The sequence below is a fragment of the Ranitomeya variabilis genome, chromosome 6 (assembly GCF_051348905.1).
Source record: "Ranitomeya variabilis isolate aRanVar5 chromosome 6, aRanVar5.hap1, whole genome shotgun sequence".
In the NCBI taxonomy this organism is placed as follows: Eukaryota; Metazoa; Chordata; class Amphibia; order Anura; family Dendrobatidae; genus Ranitomeya; species Ranitomeya variabilis.
The window spans coordinates 112,204,699-112,224,059 of NC_135237.1; the positions used below are offsets into that span (position 1 = coordinate 112,204,699).

The 19,361-nt window shown below is 45.0% G+C and overlaps 1 protein-coding gene across 7 annotated transcripts in view; it reads right to left on the reverse strand.

The window, feature by feature from the left end:
• The window catches only part of THRB (thyroid hormone receptor beta), a 505,570-nt gene that overhangs the window by 18,726 nt on the left and 467,483 nt on the right, over nt 1–19,361 (reverse strand). For all 7 annotated transcript variants that reach the window (XM_077268912.1, XM_077268915.1, XM_077268916.1 and 4 more), the window contains 3 exons: nt 16,177–16,277; nt 12,423–12,570; nt 5,521–5,726 (listed from right to left, as the gene is read on the reverse strand). In XM_077268912.1, coding sequence (XP_077125027.1) covers nt 5,521–5,726; nt 12,423–12,570; nt 16,177–16,277 — 455 coding nt within the window. The remainder of the gene's footprint in view (nt 1–5,520; nt 5,727–12,422; nt 12,571–16,176; nt 16,278–19,361) is intronic.

The following is a 19,361-nucleotide window of genomic DNA, read 5'->3' on the forward strand; positions in this document are numbered from 1 at the left end:
CCCCTCGGCCTCCGCTTTGGTGGGCGGGGCCGCTCGGCCTTCGATTTGTTGAGCGGGGAACCTCGGCCTTCGATTTGGTTGGCGGGGGCCCCTCGGCCTCCGCTTTGGTGGGCGGGGCCGGGCCCCTCGGTCTCCGCTTTGGTGGGCGGGGCCGCTCGGCCTTCGATTTGGTGGGCAGGGACCCTCGGCCTCCGATTTGGTGGGCGGGGCCCCTCGGCCTCCGATTTGGTGGGCGGGGCCCATCGGCCTCCGATTTGGTGGGCGGGGCCCATCGGCCTCCGATGTGGTGGGCGTGGCCCCTCGGCCTCTGATGTGGTGGGCGGGGACCCCCGGCCTCCGATTTGGTGGGCGGGGCCCCTCGGCCTCCGATTTGGTGGGCGGGGACCCTCAGCCTCCGATTTGGTGGGCGGGGACCCTCGGCCTCCGATTTGGTGGGCGGGGACCCTCGGCCTCCAATTTGGTGGGCGGGGACCCTCGGCCTCCAATTTGGTGGGCGGGGACCCTCGGCCTCCGATTTGGTGGGCGGGGACCCTCGGCCTCCGATTTGGTGGGCGGGGACCCTCGGCCTCAGATTTGGTGGGCGGGGACCCTCGGCCTCCGATGTGGTGGGCGGGGCCCCTCGGCCTCCACTTTGGTGGGCGGGGCCAGGCCCCTCGGCCTCCGCTTTGGTGGGCGGGGCCGCTCGGCCTTCGATTTGGTGGGCGGGGCTCCTCGGCCTCCGATTTGGTTGGCAAAGCCCCTCGGCCTCCGATTTGGTGGGCGGGGACCCTCGTTCTCCGATTTGGTGGGCAGGGACCCTCGGCCTCCGATTTGGTGGTCGGGGACCCTCGGCCTCCGCTTTGGTGGGTGGGGCCCCTCGGCCTCCGATTTGGTTGGCGGGGCCCCTTATCCTCCGATTTGGTGGGCAGGGACCCTCGGCCTCCGATTTGGTGGTCGGGGACCCTCGGCCTCCGCTTTGGTGGGTGGGGCCCCTCGGCCTCCGATTTGGTGGGCGGGGTCCCTCGGCCTCTGATTTGGTGTGCGGGGACCCTCGGCCTCCGCTTTCATGGGCGGGGCCCCTCGACCTTCGATTTGGTGGGCGGGGCTCCTCGGCCTCCGATTTGGTTGGTGGGGCCCCTCGGCCTCCAATTTGTTGGGCGGGGCCCCTTGGCCTCCGATTTGGTGGGCGGGGACCCTCGGCCTCCGATTTGGTGGGCGGGGACCCTCGGCCTCCGCTTTGGTGGGTGGGGCCCGTCGGCCTCCGATTTGGTGGACGGGGCCCCTCGGCCTCCGATTTGGATGGTGTGGACCCTCGGCCTCCGATTTGGTGGGCGGAGACCCTCGGCCTCCGATTTGGTGGGCGGGGACCCTCGGCCTCCGATTTGGTGGGCGGGGCCCCTCGGCCTCCGATGTGGTGGGCGGGGCCCATCGGCCTCCGATTTGGAGGGCGGGGACCCCCGGCCTCCGATTTGGTGGGCGGGGACCCTCGGCCTCCGATTTGGTGGGCGGGGACCCTCGGCCTCTGATTTGGTGTGCGGGGACCCTCGGCCTCCGATTTGGTGGGCGGGGCCCCTCGGCCTCCGATGTGGTGGTCGGGGCCCCTCGGCCTCCGCTTTGGTGGGCGGGGCCGGGCCCCTCGGCCTCCGCTTTGGTGGGCGGGGCCGCTCGGCCTTCGATTTGGTAGGCGGGGCTCCTCGGCCTCCGATTTGGTTGGCGGGGCCCCTCGGCCTCCGATTTGGTGTGTGCTCTGCCTGGGGCCACTGTGCTCTGCCTGGGGCCCCATATGCTGCCTGGGGCCCCTGTGCTCTGCCTGGGGCCCCATATGCTGCCTGGGGCCCCTGTGCTCTGCCTGAATTATTTGAAAATGAATTATTTATGTACATAAATGAATTAGTATATACACTGAATTGTTATTATCATCATCATTATAATTTTACTTGTTCATAACACATATTGCCATAAAATTCAAAAAAGAAGGCAGCACTCCATTTTTTCTTTACCAACTGTGCAGGATTTAATCAGACCCACATGTCTGTGCGATGTTTCGGCTCTAAATGAGCCTTTCTCAAGTCTCATTTAGAGCCGAAACGTCGCACAGACATGTGGGTCTGATTAAATCCTGCACAGTTGGTAAAGAAAAAATGGAGTGCTGCCTTCTTTTTTGAATTTTATGGACTTTGGATAACCTCAGATAGCCTCAGATTTGGTGGGCGGGGCCCCTCGGCCTCAGATTTGGTGGGCGGGGACCCTCGGCCTCCGATGTGGTGGTCGGGGCCCCTCGGCTTCCGCTTTGGTGGGCGGGGCCGGGCCCCTCGGCCTCTGCTTTGGTGGGCGGGGCCGCTCGGCCTTCGATTTGTTGGGCGGGGCTCCTCGGCCTCCGATTTGGTTGGCGGGGCCCCTCGGCCTCCGATTTGGTTGGCGGGGCCCCTTATCCTCCGATTTGGTGGGCGGGGACTCTCGGCCTCCGATTTGGTGAGCGGGGACCCTCGGCCTCCGATTTGGTGGGCGGGGCCCCTCGGCCTCCGATTTGGTTGGCGGGGCCCCTCGGCCTCCGATTTGGTGGGCGGGGACCCTCGGCCTCCGATTTGGTGGGCGGGGCCCCTCGGCCTCCGATTTGGTTGGTGGGGCCCCTCGGCCTCCGATTTGGTGGGCGGGGACCCTCGGCCTCCGATTTGGTGGGCGGGGACCCTCGGCCTCCAATTTGGTGGGCGGGGACCCTCGGCCTCCGATTTGGTGGGCGGGGACCCTCGGCCTCCGATTTGGTGGGCGGGGACCCTCGGCCTCCGATTTGGTGGGCGGGGCCCCTCGGCCTCCGATGTGGTGGGCGGGGCCCCTCGGCCTCCACTTTGGTGGGCGGGGCCAGGCCCCTCGGCCTCCGCTTTGGTGGGCGGGGCCGCTCGGCCTTCGATTTGGTGGGCGGGGCTCCTCGGCCTCCGATTTGGTTGGCAAAGCCCCTCGGCCTCCAATTTGGTTGGCGGGTCTCATTTAGAGCCGAAACGTCGCACAGACATGTGGGTCTGATTAAATCCTGCACAGTTGGTAAAGAAAAAATGGAGTGCTGCCTTCTTTTTTGAATTTTATGGACTTTGGATAACCGGTGGACAGGTTGCCTGGAGGCTTTGCACCCAGAGATAAGTGGAAGTGTTGTGCTGTTCCTTTTCTATGAATAACACATATTGCCATTATATTGAGGTATTATCCACTTATAGTACATAAGTGCATACCTGTATATTCCTTTTATTATATTACTTTTTTCAATACAATACTACCACCATTTATATATTGTATGATTTATCTATTGATACTCCTCCACCAAAAGTTTGGGCACCCCTATTAATCTTAAGCTTAATGTTTTATAAAAAATGGTTTTTTGGCAACAGCTATTTCAGTTTCATATATCTAATAACTGTTGGACACAGTAATGTTTCTGCCTTGAAATGAGGTTTATTGTACTAACAGAAAATGTGTAATCTGCATTCAAACAAAATTTGACAGGTGCATAAGTATGGGCACCTCACCAGAAAAGTGACATTAATATTTAGTAGATCCTCCTTTTGCAAAAATAACAGCCTCTAGTCGCTTCCTGTAGCTTTTAATGAGTTCCTGGATCCTGGATGAAGGTATTTTTGACCATTCCTCTTTACAAAACAATTCCAGCTCAGTTAAGTTTGATGGTCGCCGAGCATGGACAGCCCTCTTCAAATGATCCCACAGATGTTCAATGATATTCAGGTCTGGGGACTGGGATGGCCATTCCAGAACAGTGTAATTGTTCCTCTGCATGAATGTCTGAGTAGATTTGGAGCGGTGTTTTGGATCATTGTCTTGCTGAAAGATCCATCCCCTGCGTAACTTCAACTTTGTCACTGATTCATGAACATTATTGTCAAGAATCTGCTGATACTGAGAGGAATCCATGCATCCCTCAACTTTAACAAGATTCCCGGTGTCGGCATTGGCCACACAGCCCCAAAGCATGATGGAACCTCCACCAAATTTTACTGTGGGTAGCAAGTGTTTTTCTTGGAATGCTGTGTTTTTTTGCCGCCATGCATAACGCCTTTTTGTATGACCAAACAACTCAATCTTGGTTTCATCAGTCCACAAGACCCTCTTCCAAAAAGAAATTGGCTTCTCCAAATGTGCTTTTGCATACCTCAGCCGACTCTGTTTGTGGCGTGCTTGCAGAAACGGCTTCTTTCGCATCACTCTCCCATACAGCTTCTCCTTGTGCAAAGTGCGTTGTATAGTTGACCGATGCACAGTGACACCATCTGCAGCAAGTTGATGCTGCAGCTCTCTGGAGATGGTCTGAGGATTGTCCTTCACTGATCTCACCATTCTTCTTCTCTGCCTTTCTGATGTTTTTCTTGGCCTGCCACTTCTGGCCTTAACAAGAAATGTACCTGTGTTCTTCCATTTCCTTACTATGTTCCTCACAGTGGAAATTGACAGGTTAAATCTCTTAGACAGCTTTTTGTATCCTTCCCCTGAACAACTATGTTGAATAATCTTTGTTTTCAGATCATTTGACAGTTGTTTTCAGGAGCCCATGATGCCACTCTTCAGAGGAGATTCAAACAGGAGAACAACTTGCAAGTGGCCACTTTAAGTAGCTTTTCTCATGATTGCATACACCTGGCTATGAAGTTCAAAGCTAAATGAGGTTACAAAACCAAAAGAAATGCTTTAGTAAGTCAGTAAAAAGTAGGTAGGAGTATTTAAAACAAGAAAATGATAAGGGTGCCCATACTTATGCACCTGACAAATTTTGTTTGAATGCAGATTGCACATTTTCTGTTAGTACAATAAACCTCATTTCAAGGCAGAAACATTACTGTGTCCAACAGTTATTAGATATATGAAACTGAAATAGCTGTTGCAAAAATTTTTTTTTTTATAAAACATTAAGCTTAAGATTAATAGGGGTGCCCAAACCTTTTCATATAACTATAATATACAGTACATTATTAATTTAATTCACTATTTTACATATTTACTTTCATATACATTTATTGCTCTCAACAATTACACAATTCCCTAAAATGTCATACTAGAGCAAGAACGTCAACCAGCCATGTGCCATGCTCTCTGTATAAGGGAAGGTGCACCAACCGTTTTTCTCTCCATCCGAGAAAAAAGGTCCAATTAAGCTGATCAGACTCTGATCAGAGTTTGAACAGAATGGAATCAGGGTTTTTTGGAGATGGAGAGAAAAAAAACATTTCTCCACCTTGTCCATTCTGTCGGTCATTGAAAATTAGACCACACTCAGATGTTATTTGAACATGGTCTGATGTTTCAATTGACCCATAGACTTGCATTGCCGATTTTGATCTGGCAATAAGATCAAAATTGGACTTCTCATTGTTTTTTACTTCGGCCCACTCAGTACAAAGAAAAAAATAGGTCACGTGCGCAGCCCCACAGAATAAGATTTGTTAAAACCGCGGATAGCACTCATCCAATGTAAACAGCCGCTTGCACCTGCCCCAGGGATCAGTAAATCACCAGCACCTGCCAATATAACATTTTACTTACCAGAAATTTTCTCTTCTGTTTCCAGTGACATCCCTGTGCATTGGTGGCGACATGAGCTTCAGTGACCACCTGTATGAGCTCCCACTCTTCTGCTGTTGGCTCAGGCCTCTGTACCAATGTTTTCTGCAGTTCATCCTTGCGCCTCTTTTCTCTGTTTTCTTGTATTAGCTTTCTTTTTGCCAAACGCTTCTTGTCATCCAAAACCACTTAAAAAGAGTGAACATACATATCAATAAGTATCCTGAAGCTATTTTTTCTGTTTGACGCTATATGGATCATCGTTTTGAGGATGACTGGCAGGATGGTGAGACAGAACACCAATGTTTAGCAAACATAAGCTTTACTTTAAGCTGACTACATGGGTCACGCTAAGTAAATATCACCCAAAAATACATTTGGACGTAATGCAACAGTAACTTTTAATCTGGTAAAATGGCCTTGTACTATGCATTTATACATGATATAACCAGTATCAATAAATGCAGAACGGGAAACAACACAAAATCTTTCATTCATACCACCTCATACTTTAGTTTCAAGTACCGTATATTATCTGCACTTTAAAGCGCTTGTCCTATGACTAAATATTACCTTTGCACAAAAACTACCAAATTTCAATTGGAATAATTGAAAAAAGCTTACCGTATTTAAATATATATATATATATATATATATATATATATATATATATATATATATATTTCCAAGGTGCTATAACTTTTATAGCGCCCTCTGGTGTTTTATTGATTCCCTCTCAGAACGTTCCCCAGTGCTGGCAGGAAGAGGCTGCGTCTAGTGCTCAGATTCCTAGTGGCTGCTCAATAGCAGGAATCATTCCACCATCCACAAGATGTAACTACAGTACATTAAATGCAAGGGCTGCAATTGTATCTGGGCCCTGGAGACTACAGCAGATGATCCCTTAGCCCCATGTTAAATACTATTACCCTTCTGGTCGATCCGGCCTCGCTCAATACAACAGCACTGCAGTCATAATTGATCTTCTCCGCAGGCACATCTCTGCTACTGAGCAGAGACTCGCCGGCGCCTGCGCAGAAGATCCATGAAGACTCTGCCCATAGAAGAGCGGAAAAGTTTCACATAACCGCGCAAGTGGATGGCGCATGTGCGGAATTACAGCGCTGCAACTGCACGCCACAGGTCAGGGGGTGCCATTATAATGACGAGTGGAGGCAGAGATTTCTTCCAGGCACCACACACCCAGAGCCTGGAAGAAATCATTAACATCTAACATTAAAACTGCTTTTCTCAACATCTACACCGCAGCTATGAGGCATAAAGGTAAGACTGGTATAACCTCTCTAATAACTGTATGCCCATAGTAATAGCTTAAATTTGTCCAGGGGGTGACAGATTCCCTTTAATATGATTATAAAGGCACAACATTGACACACCGCTCTCTCGCTCCTATCTAACATTGGGAAGTAGACTATTATGATTACAAATTTGTAATTTGTACCAAATTTATCATGGTGAAATATATAATAAATATGGAGCGGTGAAGCTGAAGTGAGTAAATCAAATATTTGGTGCAAATTACACCATTTTTTGTTCATAAATGAAGGCCACTATGAGCCTCAAAAGAATATAGGGGGCAGTATAACAAGTATCTAAAGCAATGACTAGCCACAATAGACACAAAAGGATTTTTTTTAAATAATTTAATATAAAACAAATTTGATTTTATGTCCTGTAATTAGTTACCTAGAGTGGGATAATGACACCAGTAAAGGGAATTTAGTCAGTCAGCAGGATGTCCCCCCTCGCTTCCCCTAAACTATTTGTATGTGCATGGAGCTCTTTCAAATTCAAGTCCAGCAATACCATTACATGGCCAGATCATTCCTCCAATACTGAGAAATTAGCATTTGAATTGATATGCAAATGAGGCTAAAGTGCTATTCATGGATCTAAAGCCTCTGTCACTCCAGCTCTATTCCCTGCTCAGCGCTGCCTGCTTTTCTCACAGCCTCCTCTACACTGTGAGGCCGGCGTCACACTTGGCGTAAGACAATACGCCACGTATTATACGTCCGTACTACGGCCGTAATACGGAGAAATGTTCCCAAAATATTGATCCGTAGTCAGGGTGTGTCAGCGTATTTTGCGCATGGCATCCTCCGTATGTAATCCGTATGGCATCCGTACTGCGAGATTTTCGCGCAGGCTTGCAAAACCGACATCTAATGGATTTATGTGCTCAAATGTTCGGGAAAACATATATACAGTATATACAGTATATATATATATATATATATATATATATATATATATATATATATATATATGTCATTGAGACACATATATATATATTCTGTATTTAGATTTCATTCAGCGCGATATCTGTGAACAGCCGGTAATTCAATTGCCGGCTTTTCATTTCTCCTGCACAAACCCGACAGGATATGAGACATGGCTTACATATAGTAAACCATCTCATATCCCCATTTTTTTTGCATATTCCACACTACTAATGTTAGTAGTGTGTATGTGCAAAATTTCAGCGCTGTAGCTGCTAAAATAAAGGGTTAAATGGCGGAAAAAATTGGCGTGGGCTCCCGCGCAATTTTCTCCGCCAGAATGGTAAAGCCAGTGACTGAGGGCAGATATTAATAGCCAGGAGAGGGTCCATGGTTATTGCCCCCCCCCCCCGTGGCTAAAAACATCTGCCCCCAGCCACCCCAGAAAAGGCACATCTGGAAGATGCGCCTATTCTGGCACTTGTCCACTCTCTTCCCACTCCCTGTAGCGGTGGGATATGGGGTAATGAAGGGTTAATGCCACCTTGCTATTGTAAGGTGACATTAAGCCAGATTAATAATGGAGAGGCGTCAATTATGTCACCTATCCATTATTAATCCAATTGTTTGAAAGGGTTAAAAAACACACACACACATGATTTAAAAGTATTTCAATGAAATAAACACAGCGGTTGTTTTAATATTTTATTGCTCTCTCAATCCATTTGCAGGCCCTCGCTTGGCAAAATAATAAACGCACAAGATGCATACCTTCTGATGTCCGATCACGTCCCACGAGGTAATCCATCTGAAGGGGTTAACTAATATTACAGGCACGAGCTGCGATAAACCACTCGCTCGTGCCTGTAATCCCCGGGTGCTGAAAGGAAAGCTGGATCTGTACTTACATTGAGTCGCGGTGATGCGCCCATGCTGGATGTTCTCATGAACTGCAGCCTGGGAACTTTTTCCCACGCTCCAGGTCATATGAGGACATCCACCAGGGGGCGCATCACCGCGACTGAAGGAAATGTAGGTCAATGACCTACATTTCATTCATTCGCCGGGGAATTACAAGCACGAGCACACAGCTGCATTAGCAGGGCTCCTGCTTGTAAATTATTTTAACCCCTTCAGATGGATTACATCGTGGGACGTGACGGTTCAGCTGAGGGTATGTATCTTGTGCGTTTATTATTTTGCCAAGCGAGGGTCTGCAAATGGATTGAGAGAGCAATAAAATATTAAAACAACCTGTGTGTTTATTTCATTAAAATACTTTTAAATCATGTGTGTGTGTGTTTTTTAACCCTTTCAAACAATTGGATTAATAATGGATAGGTGACATAATTGACGCCTCTCCATTATTAATCTGGCTTAATGTCACCTTACAATAGCAAGGTGGCATTAACCCTTCATTACCCCATATCCCACCGCTACAGGGAGTGGGAAGAGAGTGGCCAAGTGCCAGAATAGGCGCATCTTCCAGATGTGCCTTTTCTGGGGTGGCTGGGGGCAGATGTTTTTAGCCACGGGGGGGGGGGGGGGCAATAACCATGGACCCTCTCCTGGCTATTAATATCTGCCCTCAGTCACTGGCTTTACCATTCTGGCGGAGAAAATTGCGCGGGAGCCCACGCCAATTTTTTCCGCCATTTAACCCTTTATTTTAGCAGCTACAGCGCTAAAATTTGGCACATACACACTACTAACATTAGTAGTGTGGAATATGCAAAAAAAAAGGGGATATGAGATGGTTTACTATATGTAAACCATGTCTCATATCCTGTCGGGTTTGTGCAGGAGAAATGAAAAGCCGGCAATTGAATTACCGACTTTTCACTAACGCTGCTGCGTATTTCTCGCAAGTCACACTGCTGGTCCGTGTGGAATCCGTATTTTTCTCGCCCCCATAGACTTTCATTGGCGATTTTTTTGCGCAATACGCTGACAAACGCAGCATGCTGCGATTTTCTACGCCCGTACAACGCCGTATATTACGGATCCGTAATATACGCCTGATAGGACTAGACCCATTGAGAATCATTGTGCCGTATGTAATGCGAGTTTTACGGACGTAGTTTCTGCGCTCTTACGTCCGTAAAACACGCATGTGTGACCCCAGCCTGAGAGTTCAGGTAAAGAAGCCATCAGTCAAGCAGGAGGAGTCACTGCTGGGTGGGAAATAGAGCTGGAGTGACAGAAGCTTCGGACCAACAAATAGCACTTTAGCCTCATTTGCATATCAATTCAAACACTGATTGCTCTGTAATGAGGAACGGACTGGCCATGTAAAGTTACTGCCGGACTTGTCTCTGAAAGGGCTTATATGGGAAAATAAATCGTTTGAGGGGTGAAATTCTGCAGACAGATTCCCCTTAAACTCCCAAAATACTGTATAAAAAGATTGAGCAACAAGTAATTACGGTATATATTTGTTCATCCTCATTTCAGGTTCCATAGCATGTCACATGAAAAAGGTTCCATGGAGAAAGGAGGCACCATACAAACATTAAAACGTCATCATTGCTTTTGAGCTTCATTTCTGAAGTAAAAATATTTTTAATACTGACTTCTCTATTTGTGTCTTATTTATCATATAATTTATGTCTTTTTGATGTTACCTTTACTTGGTTTCGGTGGATCTTTTGTTTGGCTTTAGGGTCGTGGTTTTGGTTATGCAGATGTTTTAGCTTAATTCTTTACCTGTGACATTTTAGAAACGTGGCAACATTTTGGTGCAGTAGTACTCCAGTACCTAGTACAGTTTTTTTTGTTTGAACAGTTGAAGACTAAAGCCCCCCTATTCTTTTTAGATAGGTGAGCGACAAATGAGGGTTCCAAGCACTCCTGTGTTCTCTATGAGAAAACAAAAGAATCGTCAGCCCAACATTGGACATGTTGGATACTTATCTCCCTCGACATCATCTGTCAGGAAAGAATTGTGGACCCCATACACATTCAACTGTCTATCGAACCTGTTGATATCAGAAGGTTCAGCCGACATTAATCTAATGTGTACAACGGCCTTAACGTACAGTACAACATTTTAATACGTATTGAGAGGATTGTGTGGCTTTTACTCTGAAAAGGTACAAAAGGGCCAAAAATAAGCATCTTTCAATTTGTTGCAATTTAACAAGGCAAAAAAATATTTTGAACAAATCCCAAAAGATGAATGGGGGCCTAGGTGCCTATGAATCCATAATGCAAAGCTGGAGGAACCTGTTTGTCTCCATAAATGCTCTCTACAGTTTTCTATATGCACACCACAGTGACCACAGAAGGAAGACTGCATCAGTTTGCACATCTGATTTTCAAATTAATAATTAAGCATTTAATTATTAATTGTTAAAAACCACACAGTTTTATAGGTTTATCTGTGAAACTCTACAATATATTTGTAAAGGGGTTGTCCATTACAATTTTTTTTTTACTACGTGCCTAAAAACAAACAGGCAGGAAGTCGCTAACAGAGGCAACTACCTGTTCTCCCCGATGCCGGCCCAGCCTCTACTGCAGGCAATTTATCTGCTCGATGTCAACAGAGCAGCTCTTCTTTTCCTGGGCTGTTGCGTCGCCCGGGCGTGACTGCAGACGCCATGCTCAATGACAAACGGCTGACGACAGTTAGGCAGCGATGAGGCGGCTGTCAATCAGCATGAATTCAGCAGTCACAGCCCGTCAACAGAACAGAGTGAAAGAGGAGCTTCTGCTCTGTCGAGGTGACGTCACCGAACTCCACAGAATTGTCGCAGGAGCGTTCTGTGACCTCTCTGAGCTGGCAGAGGTCAGGGCCGGGCAAAACAGTCAGGAAGTCAGTTACTTACATTACTTTCTGTAATGTACATTCTTAGACCCATAGTTAAAGAAAAAATACAATAGTCCTGGATAACCTCTCTAACAATAATCTTGAGAACTGTGGTGGCTCCTACGACTGACCTGCAGCCACTATTTGGGGGTCGTAACCTTACATTTTACATTTGCAGACCTGACTTTTGAGAATAAATCACATTATACTGGAAAGAAAGGGCTGGGGAACATTAACGAGCTGGAGATTCTGCCACTGAAGGGTATATGGAGCCACTAAGATAAAACTAAAAGATGGAAAATGACAGTAATTTGAGATAGAATATGGTTTGAGCTTATTAATAAATGTGCACAATATCGTCGATGCAGTCCTACCAAATAGCAGCCAGTCATCAGTACACTATTCCAGGAAACTGGGAAAGAATGGTTCCTCGGGACAGTGCCGTTCTCACTGGCAGAGCGGGGTCACGGCTGATAATTCACCCGTTTATTATTTAGTGAAATGCTTTATTTTCAGATTACAAAATAGAGCCATTCATCGACACAGCCTTGCTTTAGATAAAATGCAGATACCGTCTTTTTTTTACATTTTTAGTAAAGGCCGGAGCACAGTACGGTGATTGTCTAATTTGTTGCTTTTAGTGCTGTGCCATATAAAATTATAGCTAACACAAAAGCTGTACTGACATATCAGCTTATATCAAGCCAAAAATACACTGCATGTGATCCTTGGGAATTGCGTGATTCACGTTGTTGTTTTAGAGACTTTATTGAACAGTATTCAGTATGGAAGAGCGAGTAAGCCACAAACATCTCGTCTCCGCTACTTACGATCTGTTGCCATGCCAACGGCGATGCACTTTTTGAATCGACATTCTTGGCACTGATTTCTCGTTACTTTGTCTATCACACATTTTCCTTCATATTTACATGAATAACTGGGGTGAAGGTTCTTCTGAATAGTTCTTCTGAAAAAGCCCTGTAGATCACAAAAATCACCATTACAATGCATAGATTACCCTTGAATTGCCATTATTATATAATTGCGAGAGAAGTAAGTCACTTTGGTGCTCTCAAAACTTTCTTAAAGGGATTGTCTAGTGAAAACAAGTTATCACCTATCTTACTACATGACTGATAACTTGCAGATCAGTGCTCGTTCCACCGCTGGGACCTGCGCCGATCAGAAGATGGAGGAATTTTTATCTCCGACGGGGAACTTTTATTTCCATTACAAAATGGCGCACAGTGACTGCCACTTGAGTCCAATAGGCAATGAATGGAGCATGCGTATTGCCGCTTATTTCTAACAGGGGTAACAGTTCCCTCGTTCTGCTGATGAGTGCAGGTCCCAGCTGACAGATTCCCACTGATTAACAAATTATCACCAATCCTGTGAATCACTGGTAACTGTTTTTCACCAGACAGTCCCTTTAAGCTTATAAATATAACTGGACAAAACAGACTGAAAAAAGTAGCATGCATTCAACAGGGATCACCAAACCAAGATAACAGAAAATATATAAATTATATTAGGTAATAGTACAAACACTGCAAAATGATTTTTAAAAACATTTAAAATTGTATGACGCAAACAAATACACAGACCCACAATAGGGTCATGCCCTTGCCACACCCCAAATATGACACAGCAAAATCAATATCTGTAATACCAATAATCACTCAAGAAAGCATAGAGATGATGAAGAATCTTCCTGTCAGCATGGTACAATTAAGCATATATGCAAAAAAGCCCTGCCCTAGGGGCTAAGAAGCACATGGGTAAATGCCCCAAATATAGCCTGAGCCTAATGCTCATGGAATCCACATTAGGCTCTATATAAAGACAAATAAACAAAACCATAATCCTGCTGTTAAGGCATATAAAAAGAGCAGGTTATCCTTAAAGAATGATATCAGCCATTTGGCCGCAATGGTGGAATAATCCCCTCAAATGAGGAGGCAAAAAAAACTTATACAACCTGAGCCTGTGGATGGAGCTTCCCAAAAAGGATCTCTGTATGAAGCATCGAGGTAAAAGGTATGGGGGAGGCAAGGGCACTAAGATGCCCAACGCATGTCGCCAGGAACCCTGGCTTCTTCAGGGGCGCCCCCATACCTTTTACCTCTTGTTACATCGATGCTTCATACTATTCCATCCGGTTTGTGTTTAGTTGGACCATCATTTATTTTTCAACAGGACAATGACCTGAAACACACCTCCAGGCTGTGTAAGGGCTATCTGACCAAGAGGAAGAGCGATGAGGTGCTACCCCAGATGACCTGGCCTCCACAGTCACCAGACCTGAACCCAATCAAGATGGTTTGGGGTGAGCTGGACTGCAGAGTGAAGGCAAAAGGGCCAACAAGTGCTGAGCATCTCTGGGAACTCCTTCAAGACTGTTGGAAGACCATTTCCGGTGACTACCTCTTGAAGCTCATCAAGAGAATACCAAGAGTTTGCAAAGCAGTAATCAAAGCAAAAGGTGGCTACTTTGAAGAATCTAGAATATAAGACATATTTTCATTTGTTTCACACTTTTTTGTTAAGTATATAATTCCACATGTGTTAATTCATAGTTTTGATGCCTTCAGTGTGAATGTACAATTTTCATAGTCAAGAAAATACAGAAAAATCTTTGATTGAGAAGGTGTGTCCAAACTTTTGGTCTGTACTGTAGATATACAGTATTTATACTACAATCACGTAAGATACCTTGTTCGCTTTCATGTGATCTCTCTGTGACTAATTATGGGAATTGATATGTTAATTTCTGGCAGAAACTTCAAATTCATTTACAGGGAACCTGCAGAAATCGATGCACATGATGCAAAAAAAAAACCCTATGCGAATCAGATTTGTGTAATAAATCTGTTATGTCTGAACATGTCCTTACAAGCCTGTAGGTATTCCGGTATAAGCATAGCAGTGTCATAACAATTTGAAAGATCTTATATACACAATAATAGAGAAAAACTTGGACACATTTACCTTTCTTTATTTTTCACTTTTTTTTAACTAATTTTTGAATAATAGTAAGACATTGTAAGTAAGAATAAATACAAGTAAAACCCTCCAGTGATGAAGAAAAAAGAAAATACAGGAAACTATCCTATATTTTATATTCCTTGAGGTAGCCAATCTTTGACTTGTTAAAGACTTGTTATCAACATGACGACAAGTTGCATGTTGCTTGTACTAGCCTAAACCAGGGTCAGCAGCATCCCTGAGCTCATCAACCATCTAGCACATCTGGGATGTCATTGGTCGTCAATTGCAAAGGGGTCTGTCAGCAGCGGATCTTGATGATTTGTGTGGTCAAGTGTGTTAGGTGTCGAGTTCCCGCTGCTGCTCAAGGGGAATCTCGAGCCACCTCCGCTGCGGTCTCCCATTCTTCTTCAGCCACAGTGGAGCCTGCTCAGCGGAAACATCGGTCCCAGCATCTGGCTCAGTTAGATACTGTGCGCTTGGTTACTGCTGATCTTCCAGGCTCAGCCATTGTAACCAGCACTGTTCAGCGCCGAGCAGACGCTCCTGGGACTAAGTCCTGCTTTTCCTCTACTGAGCATGCCCAAGGGACGACCTCTCATTCGAGGTTGGGGGTCACATGCTCAGGTCCTGAAGCAGTTCCTATTGGACCACTAGGAAGGTCCTGGAGAGCTTTCTCTATAAAAGGTTCGCATGGCCGCACGGCCATGCGCTAGTATCAACTTGTGTTCATGAGTGTATGAGCTTAGCTACTTTGTGGTCTGTGTCAGCATGTGCTCAGGGTCGGCAGTAAGCCACTAGAATTCCGGCACCTCCGGAGAGGAGTTTGTGTGAATTTAGGGCTGGCGTATAGCCACTAGAATTCCGGCACCTTCGGAGAGGAGTAGTTTGAGTGCTGTTGCTGACTGTATGACCACTGTATGCTACAGTACCTGCTCCGTTAGTGAGCTTTGATCCTCTGTGAGGTTAACAGAGCACAGCATTACCGGCGACTCTGTGAAGCAACAGAGTCCGCTCCTATACAGACCGGGTGACGGAACCCGTGTCTATTCAGGTGTAGTACCGCCAGATAAGGCTGCCATTTACTAGCAGCAGGTTCCACTCCTGCACGGTGGACCCCGGGCTGCGAACGCACCTATACTATATTTTCTAGGTGCGTTCCGCCAGCCCTAACAAAGTGCATTCAGCGTGGCAGAACATTCCTCAGACAACCATTAATAAAGCAACTGATAGGAGCCAAGGCGTGTGAGTATTTCTGCACGTTGCGTTCATGCTCTATTTGTACAAATCAAAAGGTTTTGAACATTTTGTTTCATTTTTTTCATAATTTGCATATCAGTAATATGTCTGTCGATCATGTGATTTTTGTAATTTCACAACTTTTCCTTTTTGATGTTGCATTTTCCATGTGGAGGAGTGTGCATACACAGATAACACCTACAACAACATTTATTCTTAACTTCAAGCCATAAGAGTCTAGATCAAAATGTCACTGAATGAAGAGAAACCCATGTTCAATAGAGATGTCCAAACTTTTCACTGGTGCTGTATAAACTAATACCATTTTTTGTGTGGAGCATATATGTCATCACTTACCTTGCACCCTTCGCAGGTGATGCATCTATAATGATACCCTGTAGCCTTATCTCCACACACCACACACAGTTCATCTTTATCCAAGTAGCTGGGTATGTACCCTATAGGAAAACACAAGTGTTACCAATGCCATAATTTCAGCTTAACTCCACATTGATCAGTGCACATAACTAGCTTTATTCACCAGCAGAGACAATTTATATATAGTACCCAATAATCCGACACTAATTCCACAAGTCTTATTTTGTGCTAGACTATTAAGGCGAAAGATCACACAGTAAACTACTTAAGGTACATCGCATGGCCACAGGATCTGATTAGCAGTTAGACAATAAAGTAGTATTGTCCCTATGGTCCCATATTAAAATAGAATATATGCAGTATGTACAGAATTTATCACTGTTTTCTTATGCTAGAAACAGACTTAAAGGGGTTATACAATTTCGTTACAAACATCTGCATAACTTTTGAAATAACAAAAGAAACACTCTCTAATCTTACCCCTGGTGATCCAGCGCTGGCCCTTTGGCAATGTTCCCAGTCATGTGCCCTACTACTGGCACCATGGCTCCCATTGCTGAGCAGTGATGCTAGTAAATTATGGGAATCTTTCTAAGCATATTCATGCTATGGATTAGGGGATGGTATTTGTTAATAATGAAAAAGACTTGAATTACTTTAAGAACATTTTTTTTCACTTACATAACGACGAAGCCTTGGGTGAAACGTGTGTTTGGCCTCATGGGCCAGGACACATGTACTCTACCCCCGTGCATTTACATACCACCTACTGTAGATGTAAGTATTCACTTATTCTCCCTTTTTTACTAAAATTATGTAGGAACAGTCATAGCCCTATGCTCCCTGACTAAGAGTATTTATAAAAGGGTCTTCATCTTCACTTCCCTATAAATTGATTGAGTATATAGTACATGTGCATTGGTACCACGTTTAGAGGAATACTCTGTTTGTACTGTATGTATGTCTATTATATTCTTATATTTTTTAATGATATTTAAATAAAATGTTATTTTTTATGAGACTCATTTTGCACTTCCTTTTCTTATGTTGGTTTTTCACACTTACATAAATAACCTGAAAATGTATTTCGAATTGACCTTCAATAAAGTCAACAGACAGATTGTAACATATATGCTACATCCATGTCTGAACATACTGCTGCAACCCTTGCCCTGGTCACTAAGTGGCCCTGCACTAATACCGAGGGGACTGCTGGACATTGGAAGCATGTGGAAGATTAGATTTTAGATTGCTGAGACTAGTTGTCCCTTTCCTGCCCATCTGTGTTTGGCTGCAGTAAGCTGGTAATGTAATTAATTCTCTGCTGGGAGCCATAGGCAGGGATCCTTACTATATAAACCCCAGCAGATAGTCTCTGGCTGCCAGTTATTCAATTCAGCTAAGACCTGGTCATTCTGATCCATTGCTCTTCTGTGCTATTTTGTATATCCTGTTTTCTGACCTTGTCTTGTATTTTGACCACCCGCTTGCTTTCTGATTTTGTTCCCGATGTAACCTTGTGATATTGGCACTGCATGCTGACTTTGTGGCCCCTGCCCAGGGGCCCCTGTGTAAGTCCAGATCCCTATATAGTGGTTCCAAGTTGAGGGCCAGGGCAACCTCTTGGATCTGGTAAGCGGAGTTCCTTGTGCTAAGCCTGTCTGTGGAAGTCCTATTAACAGCTTTCAGGCTTCAAAGAATAGCCCACCAGTAACAAAATACAAAATTAAGAGGTTTTATAGATTAATGTTTGTCAATTTACTCTCCAAATTGCCAATTTTACTTTGTCATATGTATAAAAGGTGTTTGACAGGCTAAGACAAGTTAGTCTTTGCCCTTTTGAATGTACTGGAGTGACAAATCAACTGGAAAAATTGAAAATATTACAATAAAAAATTAAAAGCTAAAACATGTTTTTATTTTTTATACTTTTAGCATTAATTTAGTAAACTTCATTTAAGAGATTTGAAAATGAAATTTAAAGAATCAGGAGTGTCTGACAAGTGGCGTGCATCTCCTTGCACTTACTTTTCCTCAAATCTTACTCCATTCAGGGACTGCACTAATATATCTCATGTAACAGCACAGTTTATTAAAAATTAGACGATTTGTGGCATCACACATCCTTCCTGGCCTAATCTCCACTCATCTTAACTGTGTTGATTAAAACTGGCCTGCGCAAAAATGTATTGACTTTTTCAAAGTGATTTACTCCAGAATTATTGCTTTGATGAATCGGGGCCTATATGTTCACATAATAGAAACTATTTCAATTTTCTCCATTAGAAAATAATATTGTTTCTACTAGAAAATAAATAATGTTTCCATGTTTTCATTTATACATCTTATCTTATTGAAACGGCAGCACCTTTGTCAAAAATGTGTAAGTATATTATTGTACATGTGTAAATATACACTGTTCAAAAAAATAAAGGGAACACTAAAATCCCACATCCTAGATATCACTGAATGAAATATTCCAGTTGTAAATCTTTATTCATTACATAGTGAAATGTGCTGAGAACAATAAAACCTAAAAATTATCAACGTAAATCACAACTAATATCCCACGGAGGTCTGGAGTTGGAATGATGCTCAAAATCAAAGTGAGAAATGAAGTTACAGGCTGATCCAACTTCAGTGGAAATGCCTCAAGACAAGGAAATGATGCTAAGTAGTGTGTGTGGCCTCCACGTGCCTGTATGACCTCCCTACAATGCTTGGGCATAGTCCTGATGAGGCGGTGGATGATCTCCTGAGGGATCTCCTCCCAGACCTGGACTAAAGCACCCGCCAACTCCTGGACAGTCTGTGGTACAAGACGTTGGTGGATGGTGCGAGACATGATGTCCCAGATGTGCTCAATCGGATTCAGGTCTGGGGAACGGGTGGGCCAGTCCATAGCTTCAATGCTTTCATCTTGCAGGAACTGCTGACACACTTCAGCCACATGAGGTCTGGCACTGTCCTGCATTAGGAGGAACCCAGGGCCAACCGCACCAGCATATGGTGTCACAAGAGGTGTGAGGATCTCGTCTCGGTACCTAATGGCAGTCAGGCTACCTCTGGCAAGCACGTGGAGGGCTGTGTGGCCCTCCAAAGAAATGCCACCCCACACCATTACTGACCCACTGCCAAACCGGTCATGCTGAAGGATGTTGCAG